Genomic DNA, 20657 nt, shown 5'->3' with positions numbered 1-20657 from the left:
GTTGTTTAACTTCATCAGGTGGATATTTTAGTTCTAAAAAGGTTTGCTGTAGATCTCTTAGGTAAGGGACCCTGAGGTTTTCCACTTCTTTTATGATTTTGCTCTCTAGACCTTAGCATTTCAAGGTATTAAGATTTTCTAATAATCATACGTGAGTACCAACTCAGAGAGAAAATAAATTTTGCTTTTGCTTTTTAAGTCTAAATCATTTTAAGGGAAAAAAAATAATAATTCTGTCTCTCAGGTCACTGCCCAATGACTCCACTCCCCAGTGTCTTTCCCAGAAAACTCATCTGGACTGGCTGTGGAAGCTGAGCAAGTGACAAAAAGTGTTAACTCTCTTCTCAGATAGGCTATGAACTCTGGCCACCTTATCTGAGGGACAAAGAACTCCTTGAGTATGCTCCCTAGTGGAGGAGGCCCCAGGGACTGGCAGCCCCTGCCCACTGCCCACAGCAGCCAAGGCTGTGCAGACAGAAACAAGAAATTGGGGGGGGGGGCACTAACTTCCACCTAGAGGCAGAAATTGGGACCTCCAAGAAGGTCTAGGAAACAAGTGGATTTGTGGAGGGCAGGGTAGGTGGGGCCAGAGACCAGCCAGGCTGCAACTCAGCTTAGTGAGGTGAGGGAGGAACATTAACCAGTGTGGTGTAGTGGTTAAGAGCGGTAGTCACGTAATCTGGGAAACCGGGTTCGCGTCTCCGCTCCTCCACCTGCAGCTGCTGGGTGACCTTGGGCCAGTCACACTTCTGTGAAGTCTCTCAGCCCCACTCACCTCACAGAGTGTTTGTTGTGGGGGAGGAAGGGAAAGGAGAATGTTAGCTGCTTTGAGACTCCTGAAGGGGAGTGAAAGGCGGGATATCAAATCCAAACTCCTCCTCTTCTTCTTCTTCTTCTTCTTCTTCTTCTTCTTCTTCTTCTTCTAACCCTGTGAGACCTCAGCGAAGGTCTAGCCCTCCACAAAGCCTCAATGGGCTTGGCCCTTTGGAAGGCCTTTCACAGCCCTTGGCTCCTGGTTCTCTGATCTGATGTGACATTTGCCAGCATGGCACCTTCCAGCTGTTTTGTTGGACTCCTGTGCTGTTAGTGTTGAGAAATTGACTGTGAGTTTTGGTTCTGGAGTAATTTACTGAAGTTCAACATACAATTCTCGGGAACTTTGGTAGAAATGGCTTAAGAAGCAGGGAGATCAGAAACCTTTCCCTTAAAAAAATGTCTAAAGACACCGAGGCTGTTTTATTTTGAGGGAGGATTGTGTGGGGATGAGCTTCCAAAAAACGTGGTAGACAGAAAGACCCCTTTCTGAATTGGAGACACTAAAGAGTTCAGCATGTCCTGCATGGTAGCACTGCCTTCTCTTGGTGCCAAGGCCTCTGTTGCCCTCCACCACTTCTGACACATTTGTAACAGCAGCCTAGGCAAAGCCTAGAGTTGGGCCACAAGGCCAGCTGGCAGTGCTGGACAAGGTCAGTTATGCCAGTGTTCCATCGCCATGGAAACAACCCACTTTCCAAGGATGCCCGGTGGTTGTCAGCCAACTGCAGCTTCCTGTGCATTTTCTACAGCCTCTCCTCTGGTCATCACGGAGGTGTGCCAGGCAAGAATTGGGGGATAAGAGAGGCAATTATAGCACCCAGGTTAGTGAGACATCCACTGGTTTGCTGCGTTTGTGGGAGTCACTCTATTTCCACACAAGAACAACTGCAGTCCTAGGCAGTCCACAGGAATCCCTTTGAACTCCAGCCCAACCATCAATTGTGAGATTGAAGACCATTAGACCTAGTGCTGCCTTCTCCTGTGGGGAGAGTGACAGAGAGCAAGGTTTTGACCTCTTTATGAGAATGGCCCTTCAAGTGCCTGAAGGTTGTTCTCCTGCCTCTCCTCCCCAAGTCTACAGCAGACTAAACAAAGCCAGTTTCCTCAACCTTTTCTAATAGGTTTTGCACATCTTTGACCAACTTTCTTCTCCTTTTCTGAATCTGCTTCAGTTTCTCTGTTACAACCCTACCTAAAGTGTGGTGGTGCTTACAACCAAGCCCGGTCCTCCAAATTATGTCTGAATAGTTCAGAATAAAATGGAACTGTGAAACAGAAACTGCTTCTGCTGCTAGAGCTGGAGCTCCACTTTGCCTCTTTCCCCCATTCCATTACACGGTTGATTAGGAACCGGGGGTGTGGGGGTGTGGGCGGCATTGTGGTCTAAACCACTGAACCTCTTGGGCTTGCCAATCAGAAGGTCGGTGGTTCAAATCCCCAATTCCAATAAAGGGGGGGGAATGCATTTTGCCAAACCCATTTTTTTAAAAGCTGTGCATGAATCCACAGTGTAAAAAAGGTAAAAAGGTAAAGGACCCCTGGACGGTTAAGTCCAGTTAAAGACGACTCTGGGGTTGCAGCGCTCAACTTGCTTCAGGCCGAGGGAGCCAGCGTTCGTCTGCAGACAGCTTTCCGGGTCATGTGGCCAGCAGGACTAAACCGCTTCTGGTGCAACAGGACACTGTGACAGAAACCAGAGTGCACAGAAACGTCATTTACCTTCCCGCCACAGCGATACCTATTTATCTACTTGCACTGGAGGGCAGGGTTTCAAACTGCTAGGCTGTCAGGAGCTGGGACAGAGCAACAGGAGCTCACCCCGTCGCAGGGATTCGAACTGGCGACCTTCTGATCAGCAAGCCCAAGAGGCTCAGTGGTTTAGATTTCCATATAGTTAACTCATGTGGTTCAGAAGAATATTCTCTGCTGAAAAATTTAGTTTTCTGAAGTCATATTTATAAAATCCAGCACTTTCTCCCAAAATTAAGTATAGAACACTGTATAAACGTATGTTTCAGGGAGGCATGGTCCTTAACACATCTCCAGCATAAAGCAATCTTAGCAAATCATTTTTATACAGATGTAAAGGAGTCCAATAGATTCTAAATATTATTTTCTGCTGTATAAGTCTTAAGTTAAGATCCACTGATACCATGGGTATAGCAGCTAAAATACTTTCCCATTGTCTAGGTAATATTGAAATTTCTAATTCTTTATTTCATTCATTTCTTAAGATCTGGATATCAAACTTATTTATGGTTAGTAAGTCTCTATAAAAAGTAACTGCAGGCTTTTTTTGTTTCAAGTGAATTACTCAATTGCTCGGTATCACAGGTGTCTCAGAAATTGAGAAAGTTGTGGCCCAAACAGACTTGTTAGGAGATGTTGTGCCTGAAAGTACTGCCACTGAGCCCCATCTTAAAACAGCATAAGTATAAAACTCATGTTCCTCATCTATCAGTTGGTCCAGAGGTAATATACCTGCTTCCATCCAGTTTTTCCATATTACCATCTTTTTATCAATTTTTAATATAAGGTTTCCCCACAACGTGAGTTTGGCATGCGAGTATGGATCAAATTGATTTGTATCATTGTCAGGGGTTCAGGAGCAGAGGCAAGGGCAAGGGAGGAAACAGAGAGCGAGGGGGAGGAGGCAGAAGAAAAGATGAGTGATGACGACGACCCGAGATCTCCGAGTCTTTCCAGTGAATCAGAAGATTCACAGAAAGGAGCACCAGTGGCCAGGGCAAGGGGGGAGTCTAGGGGGGCACCCCAGGAAGATAGAGCCAGAGGGGACTCAGAGGGGAGCAGTTGGAAATCGGGACCAGCGTCACCGCCAGAGAGTAGGGAAGAGGAAGGGCGCCAGGGATCAAGCGCTGGCAGCTCACAACAGGGGGGAGGGCACGAGTCAGGAGTGGCCACACCTCCATCGGGGAGCGAAGAAACGGTCAGACGGAAAGTGGAAGGTTGGGCGCGCGCGCCAAGTTCAAATGCACAGGAAAGTGACGCAGTAGGCAGCCCGGAAAGGGAGCCAGGTCCTAAAGCCATGCGCAAGGAGACAGAAGGGTCTGGGGGGTCAGTGTCTGAAGCATCCTGGAAGGAAGAGACCCCGGGGGGCAGAGGGACCAGGAGGAGAACAGTCAGGCGGAAAAGGTGGAGCAGGGCTAGGATATTAAGTTGGTGCACAAGGGGCGGAGATACAGACGGAGCTTCGCCGATCTAACCACTAGACGTAGAGTTGCACGCAGCAGCTTGAGAATGGAAACTGTAACTCAATAAAGACTTTTACTTAATGATCGCTGGCTAGCGTGATCCTCTGTGAGCTAGGATCTGGAAGCAGCTCTGACAATCATCAATCTCCTTTATTGGCATTTAAAAGTGCCAGATTAACCTGGCGGGTGCAGTTCAGCTTTTGATATTGCTTTCCTTGTGGAGCAAAGGAGCCAACTTCTAGGGGCCAAGGTCCCTTCAGCTCACCGTAAAATATTTTAGGGAGCCGAATCCCCCCAAAGCTGATGGACATTGTCATTCAGATGCAGGATTGCTATTATGTTATGTATTTTGTGTTTTTATGTTGTAAACCACCCTGTGATGGTTGGTGGTGAATAATTTTAATTAATAATAAGAGAAAATAAGAAAAGTCTAAAGGGATGTATGTTGGGGGGGGGAATCTTAATTTCACACATAGGCTAATGGGGTCTGAACTGGCACTGGTGAACCAAGAACAAGACCGTGGGGGTCACAGCAGGTAGTTCCATGTATTTGTCTTTACCTAGTGTGCATCCATGCTAGAGATCATTAGGAAAGGAATTGGAAGTAAAACTACCAATTTCATATTGCCATTATACAAATCTATGGTGCAACCATACTTTGACTACCGGTCACTCCCCTCAGAAATGATATTTTAGAGTTGGAAAAGGGAAAGCAATGTGATCAAGGGAATGGAACAACTCCCCTATGAGGCAAGAGTTTGGGGAGCTTTTTAGTTTAGTAAGAACAATTCAACTTTTACAGTAACAATAACAATAATCACATTTGGCAGTGTCTAGAACCCGATCCCTTAGCCCAAGATGCCACCAAAGAAGAAAAACACCAAACCGAAGAAGAAAGCCAAGAAGAAAGCCAAGGATGCAGCCAAGGGGCAAACAAGTTCCTTGCCATACGTCAGTGAGAGGGAGATATACCTGCAGAAGGAATTTGAAACCTTGACAGAGCACATCAAAACATACACTCAGCGTGTGAGGAACTTTCAGTGGGAAAACGAGTTCCTGGACAAGGAAGCCCAAAAGATCCGAGATATCAACAAAGTCTACATCTCCTACATAAACAGACGCACCCTCCGCAACCAGAACGCCATCATTTCTCTGAATGACCAAAATCTCTCAGACTTAATCCAGATCCGGAAGCAGAAGGCAAAGCTGACCACTGAGTACCAGGAAAAGGAGAGGGATGTGAGGTCCCAGCTGATAGAGATGGAGACAAAGCTCTCCCTCGTGAACAAGGAAATTGAAGCACTGCAGCCTTACCAGGAGCTGCAATTCCAGCAGCTGACGCGGATCCGGGACCTGGAGAAGGAGCTGCTGGTCATGAAAGTGCTGCACACGGAGCAAATGCACAAGCTCAAGAGTGAACATGTACAGCAGGTGACAGACTATGAGATGCAAGCTCAGCTGAAGATCCAGGCTCTGGCGAGGCTGGCTGAAAAGGAAGCCGTGCGCAGCCTCATCCGGCACACTAAGCAGGTGAAAGCTGACAACCGGCGCCTGCGTCATGAGCTTGTGGACCTCATCAGAGAGGCCAAAGTGCTGAAATCCCTTGTGCTCCACCTGAAGGCGCAGCAGCAGCTGCTGCTGCGAGAGCACCAGTACCGGCAAGACCTTGCCCGCTTGCGCAGGTGGCTTAGGCATCGAGGGGCTCGGCTGCTCATCCCCAGTGGCACCAGCTTCAGATGTACCACACCGGTTAGGAGCAGAGTCATTGCCACGCAGGAAATCAGCTCCAGGCTTCTCACAGGTGGGAAACAGGCCCCAAGGTTGCAGCCAGGTGTCCAAGAGGCTCAAGAGAGCTTGCCATTACTTAGGATTCCCAGTGCCTCACTCCCTACAAAATACCAGTGAGCTGGAGCTCGAGATGGCAGCTTCCTGTTTCTCCTACTTTCACTACCAAGAAGGTATATGGATAAGGTAAGATACCCCGTAAACATGTTCCAGGGCCAGTCCTGTGCTGCAGGCAGTCCAGTCATACAAGGTGCATCTCTTCCACAGAGCCAGCTGAGCCCCAGGCCCTGTGCAGCTGCTAAGCATCCCTCACGTTGCCTCGAGACGACACCCTTGGTCCCAGCACCTGGCCCCAGGGCTGAGTTGTCCCACTGCTACCAGGCAAGCCCCCCGAGGGATTGTGACTGCTGCTGATTCCTCTCAGAGAGGCAAAGCCCAGGTCAACGGCCAAGTCAAGATGGCAACAGAAAGGGGCAGACAGCCCTCCTGTCAGCAGGGGAGGGCAGCAACATCGCTGGTCTTTGTGCAGAGTTTTAAATGTTTAGCTTGTTGGTTGTCTTAGTGTTATTTTTGTTCTTACTGTTTTGTTCTTGTTGTAAGTTTCCTTGGGAATTTTTGTGCTAAAGTGTGACACAGAAATATATAAAATAAATGTCACTTTCCCAGCCTCTGTCTCCTTGGTGACACATTGATGGACACGTAGTCTGGTTAGGGAAAGGATCTCAGAAACAGCTTTGACTCAGTAGTGCCGGTGTGCAAGTGTGCCTCCTCCCAAACACAGAGGCTTACTTCTGATAGCACACGCCCAGGCCTCTCTGCACAGAAGGGAGTTGTAGGATTGCAGCCTAAAGGTGCCAGGTGCAAACCCTTCCAGGTCTCATTTTGACAGCCCCCAAGTTTCCCAGTGCAGCAGCTCGTTTCCTAAAGAGCCTGGCCTCAGCCCCAAGCAGTAGAAGCCCCGGGGTTACTCAGGGGGCTGGGAGCATGGCAGTGGCATCTGGCTCAGCCTGGGCCTAAGAAGACGGGGGGGGGGGGAGGTAACACCCAGATGCCAGTCTGACCCCATCCCATGAGTGTGCAAAACACTTTGGGCACACTCAGTTTAGCTGAATTACTTGTACCTTGCTTTTCTATTAAAATAATAACCAAACAGCTAACAATTAAAAAGAAAATTCAGTGTAATGGAGGAGCAATTGATTTCCTGTGGGAAGTTTGTGGTTCACTATTGGGGCATGTTTTCCCCCTGGACATTGTCCCTCTGCACACACACAAATAGCAGTTCAGAATCCAGATGCACCAACACCCAGAAATGCTGCAGGCGGGGGGGTGGCGACAGCTCCAGCTGTTCAGCCTTAGAGCAGAAATCAAAATTATTGTATTTATTCCCCTCTACAGCAGATAACCAAGAAAGAGTCCTTTCTTATGGATTATTTTAAGATGTTTTTAAAAGACTCCTTTTATTAAAAACCCTTACAAGAATAAGTCCACAGGCTGTAGCCATGGGCACAGAGAGGAGAGTGCAGAAAGGCGTTGGCAGGTGGCCCAGGACCCCAAAGGCACACAGGGAGGAGGGTCAGGGGTCTCAGCCAGCACTTTCTCTGTCTCTGGTGGTTCCCAGAGTGGTTTTACACTCAGGGCTTGAAATGGGGAAGAGAAGCAGGTCTTAGTCAGGGGAGCAGAGACTGTGCTGCAGCAAGAGCACCCTGCTCAACTGTCCTGAGTGGCAGGGTAGGCGTTGCCCGTCTTCCCTCCCTCCCCCTTTCAGGCCCTGGGCAGTTGCAGGATTGGCTCTGCAGTTTGGGAGCAGGCTGAGCTGGGCTGGGAAGGTCAAAGCTGCTGGGTGTTGTGGTCTATTGCCTGCTGGCAAGTGTCTGATACAGGCAGACTCTGAAGAGCAGACTTGCAGATGGTCCCATAGGACTGGGAGTAACTGCCCAGGCAGGCCTTTGGGTCCCCAGCCATTCCCACGTTTGCTGTAGCCCGGAACATCTTCTTACTGGGCTTAAGAAATGAGCGAGCTTCCCTGCTGTGGACCTCGGAGCTCCCTGGATTCTGCAAAAGAGACAGGAGAGCTGTGGGGGCACTGCAGATGGGAGCAGGAACACTTGGTGGGACAGGGAGCATCCCTCAACAGACCATTTGGGACAACTGGAAAGGTCTGAGCTGAACCCGGCGGCTCCCAAGACTCAGCCCCTTTGCTTCCTGACCAGTCTTGGACTGGAGAGCTGGAGCTGGCCAGACAGCTGCACCTTATAAGCAGCCCAGTGTCAGAGGAGTCAGCTGCAGCCACGGTCACGGCTGGAGTCCCAGGCCTGTCAAACCGGTTGCTTGTCTACATAGAGGAGCATAGTCTGCCTTCTTCAGTTCCTCACCCCTGCCTGCTTTGCACAAAGCTCTCCCAGCCTTAGAAGCAATCAGGAATCAACTTCCAGCCTTTCCCCAGATCCACCTGTAGCCCACCCTGACTGCCCACTCCACCTGCAGCCCACCTGGCTGGTTGAGCTCTTGGTCTAGCGGCTCCTTTCACACAAGGACCCCAAGCTAGGAACGAAGTGTTGGGGGGGGGGGAGCAGGAAAGAGGCTCCATTTCACTCACCAGGCCAGCAGCCGCCTTCCTGGGGGAGCCCTCCTTCCTCATCAGGTGGTGGTGAAGAGCCGCCTCCTGGGCTTGAGCACACAGTGAAAGGGGCCTGGGGAAGGAGGCTGCCGGGCCTCTCCCCACCTCCAGGCCTTTGGGCACCTGCTGAAGCAAAGCCAAGTGGAGTCTGAACCCTGCCTGACTCAAGAGTAGAGAAGGGGGAAGCAAAGCAGCTGCAGCAACTGGGAGGAGATTTCCCATAACAACGGCCATCACTGAGAAAGGATCAAGCTGCCCCTCGCCACCCATACACCCTCCTGCTTCATGACCCCCATGCTGCAGGTGGGGCCGTGTGCTGGGGCAGAAGGGCTTTGGAGAAGCGGCTTGGCATTTAGGAGGCAGTGAGCCCAAGAGACGGAGACCTCATTGCATCTCCCTTGCCTCTCTAGCATGGTAGGGGTGGGTTGGGGGAGAGAGGGAGGCAGGTGGGCTCATTCTGCAGCAGCTGGAGTGTCAGTGTTGCTGGAGAGCTGCTTTGTGCGTGGCTCCTGCAGCTGGCCAGCTGGCCGCCTGCTCTGAAGGGGCTGCGCACTGGAAGAAGAGGAAGATAACAACCAAGTTACTCACGCCATGGATAGTCTGAGGAGCTGCTGCCGGGGGTGGGCTGCTGGCTGGTACGGCGAGCGCCTGCTTCCCCACTTTCTGGCTGAGGGCAGCAGCCGGCTGCTGCAGGAGTGGTGCAGAGCGATTCCTGGCCATGTTGCTGGGAGCCAGGCTATGTGCTGAAATGAGAGAGCCTGAATCACAACACTCAGGAAGGAAAAGGCCACAGAGAAGGCTCAGTGCCCCAAGCAGACTGGAATGATCCACTGGGGGCTGGGGGAGGCTCCTCTCTTGGCTCTCCATTGGGCACCACCTTTGCTATTTTGGCAAAGGACGATGGCATCCAAGCAACTTATTCTGAGCAAGCCTGAGCAAAGGTCCTTCCTGGGCTGGCAGAGGAAAGATGGGGGGTCTTGGTGGTCAGCAGGAACCCCAAGATCTTTGTAAGGCAGATCAGGCAACCCAGAAAGCCAAGCCAGTGGGGAAATCCCTATAGCATTATGTCAGGGGTTCAGGAGCAGAGACGCAGAGAAGGGAGGAGACAGAGAGCGAGGGGGAGGAATACGAAGGAAAGATGAGTGGGGATGACGAACCGAGATCGCCGAGCTTATCCAGTGAGTCCGAGGATTCCCAGAAGGGAGCGCCAGCGGTCAGAGCAAGGGGGGAAAACAGGGGGACACCCCAGGAAGAAGGGTCCAGAGAGGGATCAGAGAGCAGCAGTTGGAGATCGGGACCCACGTACCCAGCCGGGAGCAGCGGGGAGGAAGGGGACCAGATATCGGGTTCCGGAGGCTTTCAGAAGGAGGGAGGGCATGAGTCAGGAGTAGTCACGCCCACCTCGGGGAGCGACGAAACGATCAAGAGGAAGGTGGAGAGTTGGGCGCGCGCGCCAAGTTCAAATGTAGCGGAAGCTGGCGCAGTAAGCAGCCCAGAGAGTGAGCCAGGTCCCAAAGCCCGCCGCAAGGAGGCGGAAGGGTCAGGGGGGTCCGCGTCAGAAGAGAGTAGGAAAGAAGAGACCCCGGGGGGCAGAAGGACCCAGAGACGGAAGGAAAGGCGCAGGAGGTGGAGCAAGGCTAGGGTATTAAGCTGGTGTGCTAGAGGCGGAGACTCAGACGGGTCTTCGCCGGTCTGACCTAGAAGAAGTAGGGCTGCACATTGCAGTTTGGAAATGGAACCTGTAATCCAATAAAGACTCTTTTAACCTGAACGCTGGCTAGCGTGGTCCTATGTGAGCTGGGACTGAGTGGCAGCCCTGACACATTATTTCACTTTTAAAATTTGCACTCTGCTAACAGACACACAATTGAATTATTACACTAAACAGAATAAAAGGACGAGATAAAGCCTGCCAATAAACTCATCACAGCCTGTCCTGCCAGAACGCCCACCCCGAGCTTCTCCTGGCACTAGAGATGCCCAGACAGGACAAGGGCAAGGCTTCCTGAGGTGCAGGTGTTCTTTTTGCACCCCCCCCCCAGGCACCCTCTGCTCCTGGTCTCCTCCTTCCAGTGAGCCTTTCCTACCCTAGAAGGCAAGCCAATTCTGTCAGTTTGCATTTCTTAGTGCAGAAAGTATTGATCTCATTTGTAAAGATCTTTCCTTTTTTGTATTCTGATTAATTCTAGAAGCTACTAGAAGCTTCTCTGTGTGTGAGAAGAAGAGGCAGAAGGGTTAATTATTGTTTGGGTTATACCTTCAGAGAAGCTGAGTACAGCTGCTTTGAATTAGTTCTCTTCCAATTAAGGTCATGCTGACTATAAATATAGGCCAGAAGGAGCCTGGGTTTTACTCTTCTTTTCTCTTCTCTCTCTCTTCTTTCTGGTGTGGTGTTTCTGTTTCTGTACATAGGATGCTTAGTGCTAAGGTTTAGTCTTATTATGTGCTAAGTTTATAAATGCTGCAACTGGATTTTGCATGGACTGAGCCAATCCTGATTGTATTGGATTTGATAGCCATTATGCTATATTTGCCTTTGCACAAGGAAAGCTCTGCTGAATGAAGTACTATTGCCTCTGGTCTATTTTGGGGAACTCTGCAACGTGTTTAAGGTTTTCCTCCACAAGTATGACAAATTCCTCCCTCAATAGCCTTTGACTAGTGGGAGTCCTGGGATACCGCTCAGCTGCCCCCCTCTATTTCCTGGCCTCACAGAAACCCTGTGGCTGGAGGCTTTTCAAGCACAACCTCGTGGTGGAAGCTGGCTGGGGACGGCTGGAGCCCCCCAGTCCTCCCCCTCTCCACCCGCCTCTCTCAGCCTCACAAGCCGGAGGAAGGTGCTCTGGGGCACTGTGTCCGTCCCATTCACCCCAGCCAAAGGCACAGTTGCAAGGGGACACCTACCGTGGCTGGTCATGTGGCTGGCGGGACTGCACAGGGGGTGTGTGATCCCAGGCCTGAGGCGGCCAAGGCTCCTGGTCTCCTTTGCCCTCTGCTGGGAAGCTTCACAAGGTGCCAACAACTGGGGGGAGCCCCTTGATGGGAGGGGCGGTGACACCCCTTGTGCCTCACAGCGCGTTTTGGGAGGGGGACTGGGCTGGAGGTTCTCATTTTGGGGCTGCTGATGCTTTTGAGGGTGGCGGTTCCTGGCCCTCCTTTCCAAGATCATCTGCAAAGAAGAAGATCGGATCAGGTTTCAAATCACTAGTATGGCAAGAGCAGATAAGAACTTTCTTTCGCTGGATCATAGAATCATAGAAGAGTTGGAAGAGACCACAAGGGCCATCGAGTCCAACCCCCTGCCAAGCAGGAAACACCATCAGAGCACTCCTGACATATGGTTGTCAAGCCTCTGCTTAAAGACCTCCAAAGGAGGAGACTCCACCACACTCCTTGGCAGCAAATTCCACTGTCAAACAGCTCTTACTGTCAGGAAGTTCTTCCTAATGTTTAGGTGGAATCTTCCTTCTTGTAGTTTGGATCCATTGCTCCGTGTCCGCTTCTCTGGAGCAGCAGAAAACAACCTTTCTCCCTCCTCTATGTGACATCCTTTTATATATTTGAACATGGCTATCATATCACCCCTTAACCTCCTCTTCTCCAGGCTAAACATGCCCAGCTCCCTTAGCTGTTCCTCATAAGGCATCATTTCCAGACCTTTGACCATTTTGGTTGCCCTCCTCTGGACACGTTCCAGTTTGTCAGTGTCCTTCTTGAATTGTGGTGCCCAGAACTGGACACAGTACTCCAGGTGAGGTCTGACCAGAGCAGAATACAGTGGCACTATTACTTCCCTTGATCTACCGTAGTTACAGATAGGTAGCCGTGTTGGTCTGCCATAGTCAAAATAAAAAAATTCCTTCCAGTAGCACCTTAAAGTAGCATGCACACGAAAGCTCATACCAAGAACTAACTTAGTTGGTCTTTAAGGTGCTACTGGAAGGAATTTTTTTATTTTCCCTTGATCTAGATGCTATACTCCTATTGATGCAGCCCAGAATTGCATTGGCTTTTTTAGCTGCCGCGTCACACTGTTGGCTCATGTCAAGTTTGTGGTCAACCAAGACTCCTAGATCCTTTTCACATGTACTGCTCTCAAGCCAGGTGTCCCCCATCTTGTATTTGTGCCTCTCATTTTTTTTGCCCAAGTGCAATACTTTACATTTCTCCCAGTTCTCTAATCTGTCAAGGTCGTTTTGAAGTGTGATCCTGTCCTCTGGGGTGTTAGCCACCCCTCCCAGTTTGGTGTCATCTGCAAATTTGATGGCAGGTACAGTAATGCATTGACAGTGGAAATACTTAAGGAGAGGACAGGTAACCATTCCACTGAGCAGAGAGGGGACAGCCTAGATGACCTGGATTTCTCCCAACTCATGTGATGCTAGGAATATTGAGCAGAAGAAACTTGTGGCAGGAAAAGACCAGTTCAAGCAGGTTTAAGCAAGAGGAAGAAAAGGTCTGGTGCACGCTTCATCTCAACCGCAAAGGTCCAGGAAGAAGACAGGTGATGGGGCCTGTCAGGGTAGGCAGCTAGATGGGCCAAAGTGCCCTAGGCTCATTTCCACCCCCTGACCTGCTGGGGCTAAGCACAGAGGCGGACCTGCAGGAGGCCTTCTCAGTGGCTGCCCCTCAACTCTTGGAACTCCTTTCTGCTGGAGACTCAGCAGAGGCTGCACATGCCAGAAAAGCCATGCACAATGTTGGCATGCACAGTAGTTACCCACCCAAGTCCCTTTGGAGGATGCCGTGGTGACCACAGGTCAAGGGCGCCAGCAGCCCATTCAGTCTTAGGGGTGCACGAGGAGTCTTACCTCATAGAGCTTATTGCGATACTCAGCCACAGAGAGCTGCACATCATCATCCAGGGGGAGGACCACACTGTAGTCAAGAGCAGGCTCTTTGCTGGGGCAGTGGAACCTGCCAAGAGCACACGGAGTGAGACAAGATCTTTCGACTGGCACCAAGGAGAGACGCTGGCCCTCGGCCAAGCACCAGGATCTGACCAGCTGGCCCATGGGCTGCAACTTGCCCAAGCATGTCTGTCTGACCCTTCAGAAGATGGGCAACCCCCCACCCAACACAGGCCAAGATGCCTCCACTGCAAGCCAGTCCTCAAGACACTCACCGTCGCACGTAGGGGTGCTCCAATGCCTGTTCCGCCGTCAGTCGCTTCTCAGGGTTGAATACCAGGAGCCGTTTCAGAAGATCCAGGGCTTGGGTGGGGGTGGAGGTGGGCAGAAGCTCCTCAAAAGCCACCTGTGGCCTGCAGATGGAGAAAAGGCACACAGCAGCTCCCCACCTGCAAGCAACATACAGACCACCCCACCCAGCCCTGGAGGGCGTGTTCTCAGCAGGACCGTGAGCAACTGGCTGCTCAAGCCCCCACCCTGAACGGGAGGGAAGGACAAGACACTCACTGGCAGCTCAGTCGGCCGATAATGGAGGCTCTGTAGTCGGAGTGGAAGGCAGCCACATCTGCAACAGCAAGGCAGTCAGTCAACCTCACCAGGACGGGAGGCAGGCGCTTCAGCCAGGGAAGTGCCGCTCACCCCTCCTCTGCTTGCTCTCTCCCTCCTTCCCAGCGGAACACCACACACAGTGCAGCAGCAGGAGCGCAGGGCTGCAGAGGTGGGCCCTGGGAGTCAACCAGCCCCTCAGGACTGGGCCAATGACACAGGTGTTGCAAAATTAGCCTCACCAGTTCATGGAATGACCACAGATGTTCCTGCATATGATCTCAGTGACTGAGCTGGGTTCTAAGGGTTCAGGCGATGCCTGAGGCACCCTGGACCAAAGTACTTCAGGGACCTTGAATCTCTCTGGGTAGCATATGGGCAGCCAGTGCAGCTCTTTTAACAAGGGTGTCACATGCTCTCAACCAGATCTCCCCATCAGCAGTCTAGCCGTCACATTCTGCACCAGCAGCCCTAAGGGCAGTCCCACATGGACCTGATTTCTTTTGGTGCTGGCTTCAAAATATAGTTCTGTAGCTGCAGCCAGAAAGGGGGCTGGCACCTTTTCACTCCTTTGCCACACTCTCGGCAGCACCCACAGAACTTCCAAAGGTCCCCCTTTCCTTGAGCTGGCTCTCCTCCTCCGCGAAACCTTCTCACCTTCTGGGGAGGGAGCAGGAACAACACGCAGAATCTGCTCTAGCTGGTTGACTGTGGATGTGCCAGGGAAGAGAGGCTTCCCCAGGAGCATCTCGCCCAAGATGCAGCCCAGGCTCCACATGTCCACACCCTTCGTGTAGCTGCAAGCAAGGAAGAAGACATCCATGTTGGGCCTCAAGGGTCAGACATCCAAGGGCTCCTGGCATCCCTCAACACAGACATCCAGACCTGATGCCCTGAAGATGTGCTTGATCCTGCTTTCTTCCTTTCCCTTTCTTCCTTCCACATCACTCCTATTCCCTGGTGTTTGTGTACTGGCAAAACGTTGCTCACTTCAGGCCCCCACCAAACAAGGGGTACTTTGGGGCTGGATCTGGACTTGCCAGTGCCCCTTGGGACTGGCACCCCAATGCCACTAGTGCCCCAGAGGAAGAAATGTATTTCATTGTTTTTCTAGACCACCTTTCATCAGGGCAAAGCACAAAAGATCATGAAGCGACATATAAAATCAAAAGCAGTAAAACTGTTCAAGAATTAAAACAGTTCAGCTGCACTTTAATTGTAACGTTCCTTCCACAGTCCTCACCACAAAGCTGGTGTGAAGAAGAGCATTTTCATTCACCTTCTGACAGATGGGAGGGGGGGTCACCATCTCCATGAGGGAGGGAGTTCCTCTGGTCAGGGCACTGCAGAGAAGGCCTGGTCCACCACCACTGGGCACCAAGCTACGCCCATTGACGGGACATCTGAATGGCCTGCCCCACCAACTGCAAGGCCTGGCTGGGCCAATGTGAGAACAGACTGACTTCTAGGGACTTGGGTCCTCTTGGTTTGGGACTAACACACTCATGTGGAGCCAACAGCAAGCAGGCAGCCAGCTCAGCTCCCCAAGGGGAGGTGCCACGGCTCTGGATTGGCATGCCACCTGCAAAGCCAGCAACAGCACATTGCACCCAGCATGACAAGAGTCCGGCTGAGGGATCACCAGAGCGTGGCAAAGGCAGCTCAACCCAGGAGGAGCAACGGTGGCAAATCCAGACCAAGGAGGACTGCCAAGCCACCACGCTGCTACTTCAGGAGTGGGCAGCTCCATTGAGAACAGGCTGGCTCCCCAACTCCCTGACACAGGACCCCCCACTCCCATTGCCTTGCCAAGATTCAGCTTCTATCCGTTGGCCCTCAGCCAGCCTGCCTGCCTATCGCTGCCTCCAGGCACCAGCCCAGTCCCTGCACAGCCTCACCTGTCTCAAAGGCGAGGAAGTGAGGATGGGAGGCTGTGAATAGCAGCCACAGACTCAAGCTCCTCAGCCTCTCCGAGGCTCCTGAGGCACCCTCCTTACCTGTGAGAGGAAAGCAGAATCTCAGGGGCCCGGTACCAGCGAGTAGCAACATACTCCGTCAGGGCAGGGCTGTCGTGATCCTGGTGGATCTGACACAGGGAACGGGCCAGTCCAAAGTCACACAACTTGACAAAGCAGTCTGCATCCAGCAGGATGTTTGAAGGCTGCATGTGGAAAAGGTATCAGGGGAGTGAAAGAACACAAGAATCAGCCATCCTGTCCGTGTGGTGGTTAGAGTCCTAGGTTACAAGCAGGGACACCCAAGTTCAATTCCTGCTTGCCCAGGGAATGCACTGGGTGATCCAGAGCCAGTTACTCTCTCTCAAACCAACCCACGTCACAGGCAAAGAAAGAACCAAGTATGAATCCTGAGCTGTTTGGAAGGAGGTGCAATAATGTAATAAAAGAGAAAATGGAACGAGGGAGACCCACCCACTACAGCATTTCACCCCCCCCTTTAATTCAACGTATGGCTGGAGCCCAAGTCCTTCCCACACATGTACCTTCTGGTCCCTATGAATGACGTTTCCTGAGTGGATGAATTTGGTGGCTTTTAACAGCTGATACAGGATGTAACACTTATGAATATCTTTCAGTAAATTTCCCTTCTTGATCACCGCATGCAAGTCGGTCTCTGAAACGGGGAACAGCAGAGAAGCAGTGGGTGCCTGGCACTGTCTTGACCATTCAGCCCAAGACCACAAACCCTGGCCCTTCTGCTAGACCGCCTCCAAACCCAGGCCTGCAAGGACTACCCCAAACGTTTCAGCTAAGAGGGTCACAAATATCTCAGAGCTTAACCCAGGACTCTGAATGACAACCTGTGAGCAGATTTAACAGCAAAATGGAGTTGGGTGTCATCAGTGTAGTGATGACCCTGTGCCCCCAACTTCCAGATGATTGCTCCCAACGCCTTCATGAAGATGTTAAATAGCACTGGGGATAAAATAGTGCCCTGTGGCATTGCACAGCTAAGGTGTTGGGAGGCAGACACACAGTGCCCCAAGGAGACTCTCCTAGACTAGCCATGCTGGTAGGAGTGGAACCACTGTAAAGCAGTGCCTCCAGCTCTCAATCCAGGGAGGAATGCCAGGAGGTATTGCGGTCAATTGCATCAAAGGCCACTGAGAGATCCAACAGTGGCAACAGGGCCACACTCCCCCTGCTTCCCCCTTGAGAGAGGTCATCCATTAGGACCCCCTGTAAACCATCCACGGGTCTCCCCCCACCCCAGGTATAACTTATGGATAGCCAGTAACAGGATGTTCATGCCCCCTAACCATGTTTACTCCAACACCCCCACCATGCTGCTACTATACTTGCACCAGACGTAGCTGTTTCCTAGCTATTCATGTGTGTAGCAAAGAGCCACTGATTGAAGTGTTCACCAGAGCGACAGCTCCCCTCAGCCCCCACTCACAATGTGAGACTGAGTTGCGCACACAGACACTTAGCACAGACTCTGCAGTGCCTGCCTCCCACTCAGGGAAGACTCCTCCATGTCACGATCACAGAAGGGGGAGCCCTGCCCTCGCTATTCCCAAAGAGCCACCCAAAGGGGACCTTCCTTTTGGCATCTCCCCCTTTGGCCTTGGTGGGCTGTTTGTTTACAAGCCTGTGGGTCAGCTGCTTTCAGCCTTCCCTCCCTTGGTAGCATTTATCCTGCACTCAAAATGTTCTGCTCAACATGCACTTTTACTCTGGCTTCCTGCTCCTCATTGTCAAGGTCCTCTCCACAAGAAGAAAGCCTAAGTTACAGTCAGGAAAAACTCACCCATAGACTCAAAAACCAGGTATATGTCCTTGTCATTCTGAGCTCGGATGACATTCAAGAGTCTGATGATGTTTGGATGCTCTCCAAATTCCTGCAGGAAGAAAGACCTGCCCATCAATGGCGGCTGCTCTTGAGGACTCTTCACAGAGCTTGCTGGCAGAGCCCAACATACTCTAAACAGAAAACCACCACTGGGACTGTGGGTTGAGTCGCTGTTTGCATGCAGGAAGACTCATCTGGCGGCTGCAGCGAAAGAGCCTGGCACTGACTCACAGGTACCCTCCTCAAGTCTTGGTTACTCATCTGCAGCAAGATGGTTTTCTAAATCCAACTTTGGTGTAATAAATATTCTGCCAAAGCGAATATGCTTGACAATTGTAATGTGGTCTTCCCCAACCTGGTGCACTCCAGATGTTGTTGAACTCCAGCTCCCATCCACCACAGCAGCCAGCCTGGGCAATGATCAGGGATGGTGAAAGGAGTTTGACTCCAACAACATCTGGAGGGCACCAAGTTGGGAAAAGCTACAACAGAGGGTGTTTCAGAGACCTTTCTGAGAATACTGTGTCCAGTTCTGGGCACCACAATTTAAGGAGGATGTTGACAAGCTGGAATATGTGCAGAGGAGGGCGACCAAGATGCTCAAGGATCTAGAAGCCAAGCCTTATAAGGAACGGTTGAAGGAGCTTGGTATGTTTAACCTGAGAAGGGATGCGATAGCCATCTTCAAATATCTCAAGGGCTGTCCCATGGAAGAGGGAGCATGCTTGTTTTCTCCTGCTCTGGAGGACAGGACTCAAACCAATGGCTTCAAGTTACAAGAAAGGAGATTCCGACTAAACATTTGGAAATACTTTCTGACAGTAAGCTTCTCAGCAGTGGAACAGACTCCCATAAGAGGTTGTGGACTCTGCTTCCTTGGAAGTTTCTAAACAGAGGTTGGATGACCATCTGTCATGGATGCTTTAGGTGAGGTTCCTGCATTGCAGGGGGTTGGACTAGATGACCCTCGGGGGCCCCTTCCAACTCTAAGATTCTATGATTGTATATTGCTTTAATTACCACTCAAGTCAATCATGTACTTGTTTAACGTGAAAGTTAGTTCAAAAGCATAAAAAGCTTGGTAATAGGCAGGGAAATATCTCTGTGGTACCTGTGTGAGTGAAAATTTGTGTAGTGGAGACTCTTTGTCTCTGGTGTGGAGAGGCAAGGCTCATGGGGGGGGTGTGTCTCTCATCCCCCTTCCAATTTCCCTGTAACAAATACATGTGCAGCCACAGAAATCCAGTGTTGTCCCCAGTGACATGCAGACAAAAGGGCATTCTGGGAGAAGCCGAAGCGCGGGTCAAAAGCCAAGAGACAGTCATTGCTTACCTGAAGGAACATAATCTCCCGGAAGGTTCTCTGAAAAGAAACACAGACCATTGGCTGAGGACGGAGCAGCTTCTCAGGGTCCCAGTAAAGTCATGCAATAAGCACATCAACGTTCCACAATGCCCCCCATGTTCTATGCCCTGCAGCCATATTTGCCAAGCTGGGGATTATTATTATCACTTAGTAATAATAACCACGATTCTATATACAATAGTAACTGCGAGAATAATAATATATTATTATTTATTTGAGCCTTGGGATTGTTAAAAAGAGCTCTAAGACGCTGCTGCTGCTGCTGCAGCTGTCCTTCTCATCCCTCCTCGACTCCCTCTGGTCACTTTCGCTCAGAGGGTGCGAAAATACACGACTCTCCCGGCCCGAATCAAGGCCCTGCCTGGAGCGACACCTGCACTTGGCCGCCCCAAAGCCTCAGGCGCCCGCGCCCTTAAGCCCCTTCCGATCTCTATGGCGATAGGCCTCTCTCCCTCTCACAGCATCCGGAAGGGACCCGGGGGGGTCATCTGGTCGAGCCCCTGCTGCGCCTCCATCAATTGTGGGCGTCACCTGAGCATCAGTCCGGTTCCGGAAGGCGTCGAAGATTTTCTTGACGGCCACGACGGCGCCCGTCTTGCGATCGACGGCCTTCCAGACGATCCCGTAGGCCTGCGGGGGGGGGCGAAGAGGGGGGCGTCAGGGGCGTGGCCAAAGGGGGCAGCGCCCCCCTCAAGTTAATCAATAGGAAGGCGGGGGCCTCTGAACTCCTGGCTCCGCCCGCGCTGAGAAGGGGGGGTTAGGGGGGCTTGTCCTCCAGGCGGCGACCCCCCCCCGCCCGCCCCACGCACCCCCTTGCCGAGGCGCCGCTTGATCTCGTAGCGCCGCGCCACCTGCTCCTCCACTTCGGCGGCTGCGCTCATTTTCGCCCGGCGGCCCGTTGGCTGCCATGGAAACGCCGAGGCGGGAGAGCGCGTGCGCGGGACGCAGCGTCCTTCCCCGCCCCTCGCCCTCTGACCCCTCGCGGGCGCCAATCGCCGAGAGAGCCTCTCCAGGGCCCGCTCTCGCCCCGCCCCCTGACGCTGCTCCTCAGCCGCGCTGGCATCCTCTTGTCCCGGGCTCTTCCCGGCTCGAGTCTCGCCTTGCCGGCTGAGCCTCTACTCTTGTGCTTGTGAACACCCCTCCCCCCCCCGCCTGTACATAGTGGGGTAAAGGTAAGGGACGCGGGTGGGCTGTGGGCTAAACCACAGAGCCTAGGGCTCGCCGAGCAGGGTTCGAATCCCCGCAATGACGGGGTGAGCTCCCGTTGCTCGGTCCCTGCTCCTGCCAACCTAGCAGTCTGAAAGCACATCAAAGTGCAAGTAGATAAATAGGTACCACTCCGGCAGGAAGGTAAACGGCGTTTCCCTGTGCTGCTCTGGTTCGCCAGAAGCGGCTTAGTCATGCTGGCCACATGACCCGGAAGCTGGACGCCGGCTCCCTCGGCCAGTAAAGCGAGATGAGCACCACAACCCCCAGAGTCGGCCACGACTGGACCTAATGGTCAGGGGTCCCTTTACCTTTATCTTAGAGCTTGTCCTTAATGGAGAGCCTTACGTATGGCTGACAGCGATTGTGTGTGTGTTTGAGAGAGAC

The 20657-nt window shown here is 52.0% G+C and overlaps 2 protein-coding genes across 3 annotated transcripts; one reads left to right on the top strand and one right to left on the bottom strand.

The window, feature by feature from the left end:
• Nucleotides 1-1477: 1477 nt before the first annotated feature.
• CCDC166 (coiled-coil domain containing 166) lies at nt 1478-6479 on the top strand. The gene is made up of 2 exons (XM_081205471.1): nt 1478-1637; nt 4859-6479. The coding sequence occupies exon 2, from the start codon at nt 4887-4889 to the stop codon at nt 5931-5933; it is 1047 nt and encodes a 348-aa protein (XP_081061597.1). The 5' UTR covers nt 1478-1637; nt 4859-4886; the 3' UTR covers nt 5934-6479.
• Nucleotides 6480-7240: 761 nt separating this feature from the next.
• MAPK15 (mitogen-activated protein kinase 15) lies at nt 7241-20022 on the bottom strand. Of its 2 annotated transcripts, none has more exons than XM_081205439.1 (14): nt 19874-20022; nt 19596-19694; nt 19032-19061; nt 17658-17748; nt 16387-16517; nt 15884-16047; nt 14544-14683; nt 13848-13905; nt 13556-13693; nt 13242-13347; nt 11335-11599; nt 9019-9173; nt 8410-8556; nt 7241-7865 (listed from the first exon to the last, which is right to left on the bottom strand). In XM_081205439.1, exons 1-14 carry the CDS (start codon nt 19943-19945, stop codon nt 7641-7643), a joined length of 1821 nt encoding a protein of 606 aa, XP_081061565.1. In that variant the 5' UTR covers nt 19946-20022; the 3' UTR covers nt 7241-7640. The 2 variants fall into 2 exon arrangements, with proteins under 2 accessions (XP_081061565.1, XP_081061566.1); XM_081205440.1 differs by having other exon boundaries at nt 8410-8553.
• Between the last annotated feature and the right edge of the window lie 635 nt (nt 20023-20657).

The sequence above is a fragment of the Podarcis bocagei genome, assembly GCF_964188305.1.
Source record: "Podarcis bocagei genome assembly, chromosome: 8".
NCBI classification, from domain to species: domain Eukaryota; kingdom Metazoa; phylum Chordata; class Lepidosauria; order Squamata; family Lacertidae; genus Podarcis; species Podarcis bocagei.
The sequence above is the reverse complement of the archived record's forward strand: the minus strand, read 5'-3'. Positions and strand labels throughout refer to the sequence as shown.